The sequence below is a fragment of the Ischnura elegans genome, chromosome 1 (assembly GCF_921293095.1).
Source record: "Ischnura elegans chromosome 1, ioIscEleg1.1, whole genome shotgun sequence".
Classification (NCBI taxonomy): Eukaryota; Metazoa; Arthropoda; class Insecta; order Odonata; family Coenagrionidae; genus Ischnura; species Ischnura elegans.
The window spans coordinates 95288197-95306526 of NC_060246.1; the positions used below are offsets into that span (position 1 = coordinate 95288197).

Below are 18330 nucleotides of genomic sequence, written 5' to 3' on the forward strand. Positions count from 1 at the left end.
TCAGGCTCTGAAAACTATAATGCCTTAAATTGAGATTTAATTCGGTCTTTTGATTCTCTGTGAATGATAGATAACTCGTGCATATCAGTATATCGAGTAACCTGACTCGCTCGCACTGGGGAAGAAGTTTTCAATAGGTCTTTAAACGTCGCCGGACCCCAGAAAATTTTTTCTAACACCCATAGGCGGATTTAGGGGGGGGGGGGTCGCGGGGGCACTTTTCCCCCCCCCCCCCCCCCCCCCCCCCAGACGTTTAACAATATAAAATATTTTAATACGGTTATCATTACATTAGTTTTATTTTGCGTATTACGGAGCCTTAATCATTATATTAGATATAAATAACTTTCATATCAAAATAGATGGAATATTTTCTACAGAAATTGTTTTATTTTGTTTCGAATCTCAAATATGAGATGACCTGTCAGACCCTTGTGCCCTCCCCGCCAGAAAAAATCCTGGATCCACCCCTGCTAGTTCCTTTTGTTTCATATGGTAAAAGTTATAATTTGTTGTGAAAAATTGATCGCACTACCCAGAGCATGAAATAGAATATTGGTAAAATCTTCAAATACGATTCTCTTAAATTAATTCTTAAAATTTGTCATTAATTCTTCAAGTCTTCAATAATTTCGTATTTGCAGAAGGTATTAACGGAGTGGTATAGGCTAAAAGATAAGACAAATGATCTAATTTTCAATATTTAAGCTTGGATGCCTGCGTTTTGCACTTGGCTAAGATCTGGCATCGCACCAAGTGGACCCCGTCGATTCCCTACCGCCTTCGTCTCTCCCAATTGACTGGGCAAGGTCAATGCATGTAATTGTTTATTGTATTTATTTTGAATCAAGGGCATGTCAGTGTGAGGGGGCAAGGGTTTCAACCACCGTCCGCTGAAATTTTTGGAGATTGTAAAATCAAGTAAACTCATTTCAAATCAATCCCGACCCTAAAAGCCATGATATTTATTTTAATTTGGGCCATATCTAGCTGGGGTGGGAGGCAATGACAAAGGATTCTACTCCGCCCACTTTCTCTAGATTTTGTACGCATATGGCCTCAAGTGAACACTCTTCTAACCAACCCCTCAGCCAAATGCAACCATCTCACAAAATAAAACTATAACCATGAAACTCTTTTACATGTTTCTATCGAATTTAATAGACATTTCAAAATGCATTTAAAATGAAATGTATGGTGGGCTGGTCTGAAGATGACAGGTGTGAGGAAAGTGTGATTCTCTGTAAAAAATATAATTTTATTCGTAAACATCAATACTACGCTCTCCGGGGCTAGCACTTCCCATTTAGGGTAGCGGTAAAACACTATATACAGTGTTTCCCTAATAATGATATAAGTGAGACAATAATTTTACGGGACGGGGTAGATGAGTTTACAAAACCTTCCTCGCCACTCGCGCCCGATCGATTTGTGCAATGAGTGCTGTATCCGCAGGGGCTATTTTTCCAAGTTTTCTGAAGCCTTCAACTTCTTCCTTTTCAATCCTCTCCTATTTTCCCTGTATGTCCTTGATCTGCCCAGGTGTATTCTAAACTGTAAATATCTCTTATATGCCGACGACCTACAGATTTATTTTCACTGTCATTTGTATGAGCTGAATGATGCAATTTCCAAAGTAAATCAGGACGTTCAGGCCATCACTTCATGGGCTGCAGACAATAACTTTGTGCTTAACCCTAGGAAAACAAAATCTATGTTATTTGGTACCTCAAAACTACTCAAACATGTCGACTTTGATGTTCTGCCCAAGATTTTTGTTGGTGATGCCGAAGTATCATATGCAAACTCCGTTAAAAACCTTGGAGTCTTATTGATGCCTAATTTGTCTTGGCAAAACCATGTTGAAGCCATCAGCAATAAGATCAACATGATCTTGTTTCAGCTAAAAATTCATAAAAACCTTATGCCCTCTCATACACGCAAGCAACTTGTATCCTCGTTAATATTCCCCCATATTGATTACTGCTGCCATGTATATAATGACCTAACCGAAAAGATTAACACCCTGATTCAACGGCAATTAAATATGTGTGTTAGGTTCATTTATGATCTTAAAAAAGATGAACATATATCCCCTTATTTCTCTAAATTAGAATGGCTTAAAGCAAAAACAAGGAGGCAATACATGCTTGCCTCTTTTTTATACAAACTTTTTAATTGCAAACAGCCAGAATACATTATGCAATTTTTTCAGAGTAAAGAGAAATATCGCAATGTTGTAACTAGATTATCAGCTGATTTTTTAATTGTTCCTCAACATCGAACCACTGCATTTGATAATTCATTTTCAGTTGTTGGGTCAAGGCTATGGAATGGTATTCCTGAACCAATCAAAACCGAAAAATCACTGATGTCTTTTAAAAATCTAATGTTCACTAAAATGCTATTACAAGAAAAAATGTAATTGTACCAATATGCCACTATATTCTGTTACAATTTATTTTCTATTTTTTTTGCATGTATCATATTCTTCTGTGCACTGAGCTCTAATATGAATGTAAGCCCTTCTATGTTCTTAGTGGACCATAAAGGTCCAAGAACAATAAATATTTCTTTATTCTTTCTATGTCGTTGTGGAAGGGTTTCGCGTTCCAATGACCTCCTACCGATGCTAAGGAAAACTCCCGATAAGCCAAGATGGAACCTAGATGATGTTTTATGGAATAAAAAGAAGAATGACACCATAGAAAGTATACAAAAACTTATGCGATTCTGCGATTTCAAAATTATAACGGAATATATTAATTGGCATTCGCGGAATATTCAGTTTCCAATCGAATACGATTTAATGGCTTATTGTCCACTCATGTACTCGCAAAACTATCTGTCGTCATTATTTAGTGTAGTGCGATATAGAATTTAGGCTTTGCCGTTCTCATCTATTGCAAAGAAAATGCGTATAGGGATTTGAAGCACGTTCCCCCTTTGGCACGGGTTATATGGCGCGCCTCACACGGGTAGCCAGCAACGAGATTCCATTATAGGAGCCTAGAGACGAGTGTCAACATTTCCTGTTCTCTGTGGCTGTTTGTCGTACATTTTATTCGTTCGCCGTAATTGGCCGCAGAGCGGCGCTGTTTCGGCCGATATTTCTGAAGTGAAATTACGGCGTGATTGATGGCAGAAAGGGTCATAGTGTTCCAATTTAGTGATAAATCACCTCATATGTTTTACATGCGTGGTTCATTCGATCAATTGATGCCGATTTTATAACTGCCGTGTATTTCCCCGGGAAAACGGGATATCGACGTACCGTCAGCGCTCCTAGTGGCAACTTTTGTAATCTCATTTTAACCCGCGCGAGGCGATAACAAACCAAGCAGAGGCTTCGATCTCCTCTCTTGTAATATTCGTGGGACGAAACATGACTAATTCAGAGGCGGCCGCCGCGAAGTTCTTAGCGCTGGGCTTCGAATACGAAGCGCACGAATGAGCTCAAGAATCCTTAGTGGGCGAACAGGCGTTGAAGTTGTGAGGCGGAATAGGAAGTCGCGCGTCGAATCAGTTTGACAGTCGGAAGACATTTCTGAGATTAATTTGGTTTTCTGAATGAAGCGGTGATGTTATTGTAAGTGCTCAGGATGCCAATGTGCAATGCAATCAGCGGTGTATTGGTGGACTGTTTTCGTTGCTCACCGGTTCCGAAAGTTGTGTTTTCATCCTGATGTATTGTGCAGCGATGCCCGTTACTATTCTTCCGGAATACAGATAGATACCGGATATTACTTTGCACTTGGCAAATGCTAGTGTTATTTCCTGTTTAGGAAGCTTTTCTGTTCTGTGATAGCCATTCCGAAAGCATTGTCTCATTACAGAAACATATTGTGTTTTGCCCAGTCGAAATGAACGCTTCATCATCTTACTTGCCGGAAATATCCTCGCAGTCCCTGGTGAGTATGCCATTATTAGCTTGAAAATGTAATTTAACAATACATTTTCAGCATTTTTTATTTTATTTTAAATGTGGGTGTTCCTCGATAAATTCACGTGTGATCCATAACGTCCATTGAAATTTTTTGAGGGTAACAGAGGCAGTGTACCCTCTCACATTTTAACGATCTCATTAAGGACATTTCATAGGTTGCATTTGCTGCTATTTTGTACTTTTTTAGCTCTTCCGCCCTGGGGAGACTTAATTTTAAGAATCGCGTGGTTCTTATATCTTTCGCCAATACTTATAAATTCATTTGATTAAAATTCATAGTGAAAGGCTGTATGTGCATTCAATGTGAAATTTGTGTTTAAGAATATGGTTACTGTCAGCTTGAAATATAGAAAGTGTGGTATGGTATAAAGAGCTTTTAGCATTTAAAAACAGCTTTATTATACGAGCAATTTCATCGGTAACTCAGCGAGTTCAATTTTTTTACACTTCTGTATTTCTCAGACATATTTGGGTCCGTCAATCCGACATCAGATGAAGATTATGTTCATAAACTGATCCTAATTTGTTCTCTGAGAGTATAGATTTTTGATCGTTCATTACACTGGTGCTTCATCAATTGGGAATGCTCTTTCATCAATGAATTATAGCCAATGGATCGGTATATTTTCCCAATAATATGATTTTTTTAAATTGCAGCTGTTGCTTTGCTGGCGAGTTTAACTTCATTTTAAATTTCTTGGGCGACGAAACTCGAGGTGCTCGCCGTCATAGGAAGTTCCCAATGAACTTCGTCAAAAGTGGCTAGCCATCGCTATTCGACTTGACGTAGAATCCCGTAGAGTAGATCTCATCAATGGCGTACCAAGAGAGTGGCTAAGACGCCTTTAGTCCCCCGCTGGGGTATCCAATTTGCACTAGATAAAATGATAATATTGTTCGGACCCCAATACTGCTGAGAGGTTGCCTCCCATGACCCTTATCCAGCCCTCCATTGTCCTTGTGCTGGATCCTCTCGGGATACTCTCCGGAAAGGGTGGTACCGTAGGCATGATTTCTGTTGAATAATAATGCAAGAACCGGAGTGATAGCTTTGAACTATTAGGACGAATTGGGATTTAACTCGTTATGAAATGTGACGTGTACCGTCTGTGGTGTGATGTAAACGAAACGAATTTTTGGTTCGATAGAAGTTGGTGTCAGTTATCTGTTTGACCAACGTGGCCGTGTTTTCCATCATACTGGATCGCGTGAGGTCATTGCCAAATTTAAATACGGTTCCATGCCTTGGCAAGGAATCAACCGTGCGACTATTTGAATAGCAGTCTGTGTTCGTTCTCCGTCTGTTTGAAAATTTTCAGGTGAAAGAGTGTTGTTTGTTACGTGTCAGGTTATCAAGTGTCAGGCCCTCCTTCCCGTATGGAAAAGGCTTTTGGTGGAAAATGTTAGTCTTGAGTTAGACATAAAATGTTTACAGATTTTCCGATTGCGTAATTTTATTTTCTGGAGTGACGATATATTGATTGCGCGTTTAGACGAATGTAACTGTGACTGAGACTGTGCTATTTGCGAAATCCTATGAATCGGATGCCTATTAGGTATGTAGAAATTATAAATGAGTGATTTTATATCATGACAGAAAAAAAATCGTAAAAAATTGATGAAAACCGTTATAACAGTCGTCAAGAATAGGATAGATTTCCTTCCTAGAAGTAAGGATAGATCTCCTTCCTAGAATACCTTTCTATAAGAGGATACTTTTGGGGTGTAAATAAATTATAAACAAGTGATTTTTAAGATTGACAGATGAAAAGAATTTTCTTGAAAAATGGATGAAAACAATGGTAGCAGTTACAAGCAGACTTCCCGTGGCCCATACGTTGGGGATGTGCACGATTTAAATCAGTGGCGGAACTAGGAATATGCTTTGGGGAGCACGGGATGGCCTGGGGTGGCGACAGATGTTTGAAAAATAATATGCTTGGAAATACATTTTTACATACTTATGGTACTAAAGATTTAACTTCAAGCAGATGGATGTATTGCATGTCAAAACAGGACAATAGCTTTAAATATTTTTTTGTTTCTGAGGCTTTGGGGGGGATCTATCCCCTCATCTCCCCAAATAGTTAGGCCACTGATTTAAATGCTCTCTCAGTCAATATTTCTGGCATCCATATACAATAGGATTGGCTACGTAAATAGCTTTTTCTTTTTCTATTATAATGTCCATTTAGGAAGTTTATAGTTAATCTTTTGAAAGGTATGGTTTACCGATGCGCGAGAATTGACAAATATTCCTGTGTGCAACCCGCACGACACCAAAGCCTCCACCCTAGGAGCAAGTCTCACTATGGTATCTCCTGCATAACTTGACATCTATGAACCTGTCGCTGGTCTCCTACGGCGTTATCCACCATGAGCTAGTCTGATAAGGCTTATGTCGGCCAGTTGGAGAGCAATAACGCCTCCCATGATCGACGCTCAATCTAGCAGATAGTGGTAACATTCACGCAAGTTGTAGTGAAAAAACTTGGTTGACTTGGTCGAAGAAAAGTTTTGAAATCAGCATATCCTTTTTAGCATGAAGCAGCTCAAAAATTGAACCTAACAGAAAATGAGTTAAAAAATTGTTCCTCAGTGTTATCGGTCGCCGCAATCCCTTTTAACTCGTAGCCTTGAGTAAGCATGATCCGCAATAGGTGATCCGTGGGCTGGTTCCCAGTATCACTCCAACGAGAGATAAACGTCGGACCAGGTAGCAGGTCGAAGTGAGTGTGTTGGAAGGGAGTATTTGGGGTCGAGGAATATATTATACCGGTTAACCTCCTCTCCTTTGAGCGATGGGATCGGCATGACTCTCACAAACAGGACCAGCCCGTCCGAAAAAAGTCTCTCTGTTCGGACTAGCGACTTTTGCGAAGGCCTTTCACGCTCGCACGGGCGATTTTTTTCAGCGCGGGAGATGTCAAAAGAATTCTGGTCACGTAGCACCCTTTACGAAAATATCTCGCGTAATCAAGTGCAATTAATTGAAGGAGGAAGCGTTTGCGTTAAATCTACTCGCATCTGCATTGTTTGAGACTGGACTTGGGAAGCTCAGAGACAATTGGGATGGAGTCAAAGTGGTTCCTGCACAGTTTCCGTTTTCTCCACATCGTTCAGCTATATGTTTGAATCAAATTAGTAACTCGATCGAGTATCCCCTGGCAATCAGAGTGGCTATTAATATTCCTATTCTTGTTAATTGAACTTATTTCGCTAGAGGTTCCCACATCCTCCTGTGAAGTAGCGTGTGGCTAGGCCAAAAAGGACCGGAACTAGGAGTTTTGTCAGGAGTGGGGCAAAGATCAGTTTCGGCCTCCTCGCCTGATCCCCCCTGTCCTATCCCCAAAACGAAAATATAGCACATCCGTAGGCTATTTCTTTGAGATGCGATACTTTAAATTACACACCGTATGTTTGATATTAAGTAGTTTTATTTATATTATTGTTTAATTATTTATAAACCAATAATTATATAAATCCATAATTATTTTAACATGATTTAATTAGAAAAATTATGTAGGTAGGTAACTTTTTTGACAAAATTTTCTAATTTTGCCGCCCCCTGAAATCTGACGCCTGGGGCACGTGCCTCCTTTGCCCCGCCCTGATTCTGGGCTTGAGGTCAAATATCCCTCTTCCTCTCTTATTTGCTTCCTCAAATTGCGTGAGGGCTTTTAAGGCGAGCGTAACTCCCTCTCAGCTTGTCTTTGCTCGGTGCATATTAATTATTTAGTGCTTAAACCACAACTTGAAGTCTTCAGGGCATATAGAATTGACATTTGCCAACATGTTAACAGTGGCGCCGACTCCATGGGGCCTGAGGGGGCCCGAGCCCCCTCAAAAATTCGTTATGGATGTGAGGAAAAAATGTGTCAGGCTTGTCGATTTTCCCCGGAGTGTCGAGATTTGAGTTATCAGGGTTCTAATGTTGATCATATGACTCTTCTAAAATGCTTAGAAAACTTTAAACTCACTTCTAATAAAATTTCCCGGGGCAGGATCCCCGGTTTGGGCCCCCCAATATTTTTTGGAAGTCGGCACCCCTGCACATGTCTCTTAAATGTGAAACTTTTACTGCTGTATTTTCTTGGAGGATGAATTTTTTAATTTGACTTTATGGTCAATGATAATACCTAAGTTTCAGCTCGATTCTCAAAAATTTAAGACGACAGCAGTAGTTTTATAATAAGTGATACGCAATAGAAAAAAGAGCGGTAGTGAAGTCTCCTTTAGTTTCTACGTATTGAAAACCATATCTTATGATTCAAAAATCCTTTTAATTTTTCAGTTCTTTTAAAGCTTATCATAATCCTGGAATAAGGTCCGATCATCGTAAAAATCATTTGCATCATATTGACTCCGCCGAAACTGGTTCTAAATGTGATTTTTTGCAGGTCTTTACCGTGGATCGTTGTCAGTTATTGCTGTTTATTTGGCTTCTCATGAAGGTTGAGGATATGTAATAATTCTTGCAGTGATTTCGGAAAAACGGAAATATGAAACTATCAACTGTACCTGAGGTTGCATGCGTATTGCGCACATTTTATGACCATCGAAGAAGGTCTAAAAAGTTCCACTAATCCGTACGTCAGTATTCCGCAAGTGACCAGTAGTTAGTTGTTCCAAGCGCGTGTGGGGGCTGTGCGTGGTATTTTCCTGCCAAGTGCGTTACACAGGGTGAAGTTGTAATTTCATAGTGCTCCTGTCCCACTGATTAAAAATTCAATGAAACTTGGAAGTGAAATTTAACTTTGGTTTTTGGTTTGGTCAGTTATGTTTATCATATGCCTCGAGCAGCTAAAAAAAACTTTTTTTTCCACCACATCAAGATGTTTTCTGCCTATAGGTACCAGACATAAAAAATAAATATTTCTGTATACCTACTTGCGAACCGATAGACGACTTTTGGCATAGCAGCAATATGCGAAGTTTAGACGCTCTCGGTTGGGAATGTTGGGATTAGGGCAAAGTGCGGAATAGGGAACACTACGCGTTCGTTGCATTCTTTTCTCCTTTCATAATATTTCACTCTATGTACTTCTTTACCTTCTTCTCTACTTTTTTTTTGAAAATTTTCTTTCTGTAACCGACTGCCTTGATCTATGAAATAAAAAAACAATACTTCAGGTGTTATATGCTAGAAAATTTCCATCTTGGCGATAAAAAAATACTTGTGTAATATTGATCAATTATTTAATTGAACCAACTCAGACCCAGGCTTTAACGGCTCTGTTTTTTTCATAATGACGGTTGACCATTTGAATCTGGCTCGAATTATTCTAATTAGATTGTGGATCAATATTTGATAAGCGTTTTTCTTTCCTTTTGACAGTTCTTATCGTGATTAAGGCTTGCATATTTGAAATGACATTAGTCATTCAATTAATGCGGAATTTCTTTCTCTCGATGAAAAAATAAAGTTAGGTATTTCAATCGCGAAGTTCTTGCAGACAGGATAAGGTTCGTCTGGACGGGGTATTGCATTCCCAAGTACGTGTAATGTCTTTTCTTCGGTGGCTGGTGTCATCCATCCCATCTTGTGGCGACTGAATGAGACGGAGCTGATGCAATAGATGAAGGATAGCTGTTGCTCGGGAGTCGGGAGGTGTGCAAGGCCTAACTTAAGTCTTCCAAGGAATTCCACCTCCTCTGAGCCCAGAGTATTTTATTACCGCGCACACTGGCGTACATATTTATTTTCTTGAGGTGTGTCTGCAACGCAAGCTGATTATTTTCGAAAAATCACTATGGAATGAGTTACTAATTGAATGAGATGATGGCAAACTGTACGAAAATATTTGCTCACGTTCGGTATTGAGAATGGTCATGGTTTTTTTTAAATACATTCCAACTATCAACCTCCTTGTTTGTCTTGGACACGGTAAAAGTCTTTTTTATAAGAGCCACAATTTCATAGATTTTGGCAAAGTATCCATGTCTGATAACCACTCTAAATGCTACGATTGGTGTGTATTTTTCCTCCTGTGAAGAGTCAATGATTATTATTCGCCATTACACATCACGTTTTACGCGATTTTATCTGCATTGGATGCCATCTTAAGGCTGAAATGTTTCGGGGATTATTTCCTGATTGTTCCTTGGTGGTCCTGTGCTCCCGAAGATTGAGAAAAAACTTCCCTCTCTTCCATACCCGTTTACTAAGAATAATGAGACATCGACGTTTATGTATCTTTGTAGCATAACTACACTGAAACTGCCAGTGAATATTTCGCGCCTTGTCAAGGTATAGTTCCTAAGAGCATCAACGTTAATTCATGCATTTAATTTCATCACGCTTGGTCATATGAGAGAAATTTTCACTGTCAAATAATAGAACAAAAAGTACAGTCTGCGTATCGTACCAGCTCAGCCAACTTAAAATTGAGTCCAGGAATGGGCCATGGTCCACGAAATGATAATGTTCACTGGTGTGCCGCGTTATCAGCTACAATAATAATTCCTCCAGTTTTCCTCTTTGAGGTAGCATCCATTTTGCTTAATTTTCGGCTAAACATTGCTTCAAAATTCACATGGATGCAATCACGACTGCATGTAGCATTCAAAAAATTGAACAATGGTAGCAGCGGCTCGATGTTCGCTCGCAGAATTCGCGTACTGGAAAAATTCGATAATTTACCAAATGCCCATATGTTTAAAATTTCCATCGAATTTTTCGTTGTATAATGTTTAAATTTATCGGGAAAGAGATTTGTATTATGTCTTCCCGCTGACTCATTTGCAGTATTGTCTTCACACTATATTTTTACTAAACTGAGGGTTCTTCTTGCATTGCCAAATGGGAAAATTCCGTAACTCTGGTATTGGTTTCTAAAATGGATATCTGAAACAAGACACGTGCATCGTCATCGCAGTTTTTTCTACCAGAATACTACTGTTTGTTGCGTTATCTTTACTCTTCCGTCATATTACTAATCTCCATCCTGACCTTCCCCTAATTTCACTACCATCCTCGAATTTTTGGAGCGATCAATTGAACCCTATCAGCCCTGGTGGTGACGTTTCAAGATAGCAATACTCTGTGACGCGCCTCTTCTCTCGATAATGAAGACCGTAAAAAAATAAGATTTGAATTGAATGAATAAATCCAAAACAAAAGATCCACTGTTAAAAATACGCAAGTCATTATCTTTGCTCATTCAGCTATTTTTTAGGAAACATACACATTAATTGAGAATATTGGTTAGTTCTGGTGATAAAAAAAACGAAATTTCCATTAACATTATCCGGCTTCGGACTCCTAAGCCGAGGGTTTTGTAATTAATGCGAATAATTTGTGGAAATTGCTTCAAGCGCTTCTTTTCACTAGTTTCAAAGATACAGCAATGTAGACTATATACTATTCTGGCACACGGAGGGGGGACAGACTCTTAACCAGCTAGTGTGAAATAAATAATTGAAAATTTAGACGCGCAAAAAATCTTAGAATGCGAAAACTTCGGAAAACACCAGATACTTGAAAGGAGTGCTATTTTTTGTGGATTTTAGTATTTTAAAGTGATTTTAACCTCACCTCACTGGTACCATAAATATTGATGGCATTTCTGAATGCTATCATAATATGATGAACGTTGATGGCTTCGTAAATATGTAAGTAGAAAATTTTGTTGAAATTCGTCATTTTTTTATTATTTTTAAATGTAGTAACCTATTTCCAAATACCAAAAACAAAATTTTGATGCCAAATATTTTTACTCTACTTCCAGCCAACTTTGAGAGTATATCAATATCTTCTATCATCGTCGTTATCAATCTACTTTGCAGCATCGCAGTCATTGGTCCATTTAACTTTAACATCATCTCTTGGACCCGGTATTACCTGTCGAAATTCATCATCTTGTAATCATGACGTAACGAGGTCACACTAACCGGTTTCCGGCTAGATAAAATGTGTACTCCCTTGAGAGGCCTTGTTTCATTTTGGCGCGCTTGGAATAAACACGCTTATATTATTCGTGGATGTCATCAGTCATAAATCTGGGAAAATGAACTGTAAATTTACTTTAGCTATACCTAATTAGTCCTCAAATTATGTGCTGACTGTTGAGTCGTTGAGGTAGTAACTAGAAAACTTTTCAAGAAAGAGGCCACAGCTGCATGACCTCCCTTTTAGCTAATCACAATGCTTCTAATATTCTTTTTAGTTGTTTTACCTCATAATCCGGCCGGCCATTATAATAAATATTATAATTTGCCGGACTCGGTGGCGGCGGGATAAAGTCCTCGCCTGCCAAGCAAGAAATCGCGTGTTCGAGTGCCGCCTGGGTAAGTTTCCCTTATTCAGGGCATGGTTGTTCGTGCACGTGCAATAGGGTAGTTTCCTTCATCAAAGAAAACGAAAGGCATTGATTGCGATTCGTTACCCACCATTAGTGTATTCATAATACACAAATTATTTGGTTTTTGAAATACCGGTTTAGACGAATGGAAAGGGTCAAATTTTATCCTCATTTGAAAAAGGCCAGATTGGCGCCCATGCAATTCCACTCCGCATGACGTCACAGGGACCTAGTTTCTACACGAGAGGATAGGAGTTATACATCGTCTGAGGTTACCAATGCATGCATGAGGCACAGAGCTCAGGCAAACATGTCTTAATAATCACCTATTAAAACTGGATAAGTTCGGAAAGTTTTCTTCGTTTGATAAGGTATTAATAAACCTTTTTTAAGCCAAGCGCTACCATCCAGCAAGATACTCAGCTATCCGCTAGCATCCTGCGACGTATGAGCGCTAAGCCTCGCCTCAAGGTCACCTCACCGGGCGGGAGGGGGAACCAGAAATACGACGTACGGAGATATTTCCCGGCATTCATACTTAAGCGTCGCGTTTTCGCGCGCTTGAAAATTTTCACTTTTCATTTAATCGCGAAAAATAGATGTTGTCATTTAAAAATCTAAAAGCGTGAAATACGTACTCCAGGAGTAATAATCTTTCGATTAAAGCAATAAAAAAATAAAAGGAAACCACCCTATTGTTGATATTTTTATCAAACCCGGATGTAAAAGGCCAATATGCGCTGTTTTCGGTGGAATGGAAATAAATAAATTATACCATTTTCGAATTAGATTCTGCGATATTTGAATTAATTTATCCTGTTACTTTTTTATTCTCCTTATCAGGGGTACTCTTATGTAAAGTCTCGATTAAGTACTGTTTTTTCCCGATCATTCGCGAAGTCAAACATTAATTTTTAATCCGGGCAGTGTAAATTCAAGTGACACACTTGAAGTCTCTCGTTCCATTTTCTGATTTTTAACTTCCCCCCCCCCCCCCCCCCCCCCCGGGACTCGTATTCAAAACCTTGTTCAATTTTATCAATTAAAAATGGATTCGCATAACATTACTTATGCGATACATCCATCTTCTCTCTATGTTCATGACGTTGTTTTTACTGAACTGCGCTTGTGTGAAACCCCGCCCCATTTTTTCTCTGGCTCATGAGTGAAAAATTATTTTCCTCAAACGGTGGCGGCGGGGAAAGTCCTTGATTGCCTCTATAAAAGTCGCGGGTTCGAGTCCCGCCTGGGTAGGTTACCCTAATCCAGGTCATGGATGTTCATGAGACTTTGATTTTTAAGTTGAAAATCCCGATGTAAAAAGGTAATGGGCTATTTTCGGTGGTACAGGAATAAATAATAGCTAAATTGTTAAAAATTAATAAATTTTATTTTATTATAATTTCTAATTTTTCTAACTGTTAGCACAAATTAAGTCTAGTCTTATTCTTCTTTTTCTCCTATAATAATAACACTTTAACGGCTATTACGTTGCAAAATTTTAATTGACTTATATTTATTGCCAGGAAAATTTTGCGTACTTATATTCATTTCCACGACTTAATCGCTGCGTAACTTCCGTATATTACTTTATAAGAGGGAATTAGGGAATGAAATTCATTTCTGCGATTACTCCAAATATTTCATGCAAAATGGTATCGGTTTAAGCGTTCAGACCATGGTCCTCAGACGGGCCCGTTTGACACCTGGCAGTGGGGGTATTTTTAGTAGGAATCCGGACCCGCAACTTATAGCTCCGAGCGAATAGCGCTTCCGGTCGCATCGTACTTCACGACCGAGGAAGGACTTGCCATGTTCCGCTTCTTACTTATTCGTATATTGCTTACAATTTAATTGTCCATTCCCCTTTCCACCCATTTAAAAAATTCCATTATGAAATACCTGCCAATGTCGCATGAGTGAGGGTTGGCAGGGCGTGAGGAGACACCAGCCAGTGTGGGAACAAACATTCCGTGTGTATTCTGTCCATCAACAAAGTGTGTCGCAGACATTACGATATCGATTTTCGTCACGTTGGTTTTACTGAACTGTGTATGTTTTAAATCCCGCTTCATTTATACTCTAGCTTATGAGATATTCACATTTTTCCTCCATTATTGTTTTTTTTCTTTTACTCTGCTCCATCTCCTATCATTGAGTTCTATTTTATTATGATTGTTAGTTCAAATATGTCTTTCTCATGCACGTAATGTTTACACTCGCATTGAGCTTATATTATTAGACTACAGGATCCGGATATATGTTTGAGAAAACTCAGAGAATCTGCGCACCTATCCTTCCCTTCTCTTGCTTGTGTTTAGACTAAAGAGTTGATCATTCACGAATTTAATACGGTGTGAAAACTCGTGTAGCATCGCTGCTTGATAGCCTGAACCATCAAAATGCGCACAGAGGCCTACCTGGAACAATCTAACCTCTTTCGCAGTTTTCGCGAGTGAGCTTTCCGCTCTCGATCCTCTTACCGGGGAAAAGCACTGATTGGCACGTTATCGCTTCTTTTTTTTACAGTTTACTTTCCATAGAGCTTGGAATATCTTCGACTGTATCGATTTTTCGCGCGTTGCATGCTTGAAGTGAAGCCTGCGAGGGGTGGAATCTGGGGCCTACCAAGGATGCCGCTAGGTCATTCGCGACACTTCCTAAGGCCGAGAACCAGTTTTAGATCTCTTACGTTTGTTGTTTCCCCTCCAAGAGTGGTCCTCCGTTTGGGCCAAAGAGGCGAGTGCACGTGGCGCCGCCCTCGCTATTTTCGTTGTCCCATCTCTGGGCAGTCTTTCACCCTCGCATGTTACGCCTGTCCTTGACCCCCTCACGTTACATTTAAGCCAGACGTTAGTGAAATCCAATGTGTGCATAAGAGAATTTCTCTCTTCTGAACACCTTGGATAAAATACGCGTCCAGTGGGCACGTTAGTATCTGTCAACCGATCGTATTTTGCCTTTTCTTCGCGACCAATTCCTCGTCAACAACCGATGTTGTCATATTCAAATTTCAGAATATATGTATATCCTTGACCTCTTTCAACATCAAAAATGTGAAAACTACATCATCTGGCAAAATTATGGGATAAAGTTTTCGTTTGTGAGACAAAATGAAATGCAGGAAATGATATTCTTTAAATATCCTGAATATTTCAACAGGATTGCGTAAGTTTGAAAAGATCAATATGAAGTGAAAAATTGACCGGCCGAGCTTGAGTAATGCGTCCTTTTAAACTCGTAGTGCTTGAAATTTTTATGGGTACTATGTGCAACATTTGGAACTTATTTTGCGCTACCTCTATATTTTCTTGGATATTCAATTTAATCGTTAAACAGCCGTATTTTCCTCCATTGTCAAATAACGCTACAGTTTATTTCTTTTGATATATGAAGGGTACGAATTCGTTCTATCGGACTGCCGTTTAGACGGGTATAGTATAAGAGTATTTCTGAAGAGTTTCATGTATATCTACATAGATTGGTTTGCTTCCTCGAAGAAATTAAATTTAAATGCGAGTTTGAAGTTGAAATGACGTCGAGAGCATCGACCCTCCTCCGTCTGTTTGTGATAAAATTCTTTAAAAAATCCAACGTTACGTCATCACCAGTGTACGTACTAGTTGGTGTTATTATGTACAAAAAAATTCGCTTTCTGTTTTAGTGGCAAACTTATTTGCGCATTTAAAGTCCATCATGAATAGAAAATGAATTCTAAATTTGCGGTTGATTTAATCAGCGTTTTTTTTTTATTGAGTGTAGTCGATGTTGTGGGTAAACCTTGTTTTCGGCTCATAGTCTCATAAAATCGTGCTAAATATCTTTGGACTGATTTCATGGTTAATGAACTCACAAATGGAATGTCAAGGAATAAGTCTCTCTTGGTTTATGTAGAATCATTGGAAGGAGAAAATATTTTCTCTTCCGTTATTGATCATTCGAAGTAAAAAATGGCTTTCTAGCAATCCGCTCTGTAGTAAAGTCGATTGGAATTCACAGAACCCTTACAGTGTTTCATGTTTTCCTTTGTCGGTTCAAGCGTGATATGGACTCGGCCGTCGATGCTTGTTTTGAACATTTTATGTGGCAATAGAGTCATCCTGCTATACATTTGCTTTTTATATTTCCGGAAATTATTAAACGATTTCCTTTGTCGTGGCATTTTTCCAACAGCTGTTGATCTTCGCGTTCGAGCGCGAAAATATCATATTCGTGTGAGTCATTGTGAAGCGATTCCCATAAAATCGTATAAAAATAAATACCTCTTTCTCCGATTACATATGCGACAGATCTATGGTGATGGACTTATAATTACGAATTTAAGTATACCGGGACTAGCCACGGTGATAACTTTTACGGGAGTCACCCGCAATGCACAATTGTGCGAAAAATCCACAGAGAAAAAACCATTCGCCTTGACCGGGATTTGAACCCGGATCCCTCGATTTCCGGCCGAGTGCTTTAGCCAGTTAAGCTACCGAGGCGTCATTCTTCCCTGTGGAAATTGTGGAATTTTTTCGCGGACTTATAATTCCCATCAGTTGTCATTTTGCGAAATAATCCTCGCGTTCAGCGTCCCAGATTATCCTAATGCGTATGTAACCTGTACGTCACGACACGTGCGAGAGACTTATCCAAGGCCACGTAAGGAATTGTGAGTCTTTAGCCCCTCCGATTATTGGGATCCATTCCATCTTGCACGCCCATTCTCGAGCCCGAGCACGAGGGAACAAGGACGCATGCTCTTTGGGTGTATCAGGAGAAAAGAGTAAACTTGATTGTTTCTGGCTTTACTTTGTGAAAATCCATTGTAAACAATAAAAAGCTATGGTACTTTTTCGCACGATTTGTTCAAGACGACCGGTTTCGTCGCAGAGGCGACATCATCAGGTACAGAAATCGTTATTTTTACATTTATTTAATAATAATAACAACCAGAATAAACAACAACAAAATAACTGTAAAAATAACGATTTCTGTACCTGATGATGTCGCCTCTGCGACGAAACCGATCGTCTTGAATAAATCGTGTGAAAAAGTATTCAACTTTTTATTGTTTAGGAGAAAAGAGGATTTCTTCAAATTATGGATTCTAATCAGTCCTGTTTTTTTTGGCTGGAGAATCGTACCAATTGAATATAACGGGTTGGTTCATGTTGATTAACATCTAACCCAAAGCCATGTTGGTGATACGCCATTGTGAGGAATTCCAAAGTTGTAATTCGTTTGAGAAAACTTCGGCATCTTATCCAGCCACGACACCAAATAGAGTTAGTTTTTTGGAAAAAAACTATTTATAATTATTGTGCTCTTATGGGCCGGAGAAATTGTTTTGGAGAAGTACTCTATCATAAGATATCATTCACAATGAGAGGATAGATCACCCCTGGCTATCATCTAGTCCACCGGCTACAAAAATTCTCTTTTCATCCTAATTGTTGCATTCATCGTCTACTCCTGTACAGAAATTGTAACTCGGGCATTACTATGCGTTTCATTGTCAAGTTTTTCATCATCCGTCAGTTACTTCTCACAACTCTTCTTTCATGCAAAAGTTCCCTCTATACAGGTATGGTGAAGAGCGATTTTTTATCATTCGAATCAGCGAATGTTATTGACTCGTTGGACTTAGTTTTCTGTTAGACTAAAGCTTGCAGTATTTCAGTGAAAATTGAAAATAATCCTTAGCCATTATCCAGAGAAATATTGTTACCTCTGTCAAATTACTAGTAATATCACCCTGGCAATGCCGAAACGAAGGCAACGTGGCGACTAATTAATTACTAGTACACCTCTTTTCCCGGGAAAAGCTTCGCATGGCTAAGAGGAGCTTGTGTGAAAAAGTGTTGTAGTTGTCAAATTTTGGTATCAAGTCTCCTATTTTCCGGAGTTTTCAGTCGACGAAATTATTAACTTTCACTTTTATGAGGCCGTAAACTTAGTACCTGATACAGAAAGGTGGAACGTTTTTATTTCAGCACACCTTTAAGAAAGCAATTTAAGATTTTCAGTGCATATTCTCCACGAAGAATAAAATAAGTTACAGTTTTATCGAAATCGTATGTTAATCAAATGAGCCGT

At 39.1% G+C, this 18330-nt stretch overlaps 1 protein-coding gene across 1 annotated transcript in view; it reads left to right on the top strand.

The window, feature by feature from the left end:
• Positions 1-3425: 3425 nt before the first annotated feature.
• The window catches only part of LOC124166642 (mitochondrial sodium/calcium exchanger protein), a 37722-nt gene continuing 22817 nt past the window's right edge, over positions 3426-18330 (top strand). The window contains exon 1 of the mRNA XM_046544262.1: positions 3426-3911. Coding sequence (XP_046400218.1) covers positions 3864-3911 — 48 coding nt within the window. The 5' untranslated portion in view covers positions 3426-3863. The remainder of the gene's footprint in view (positions 3912-18330) is intronic.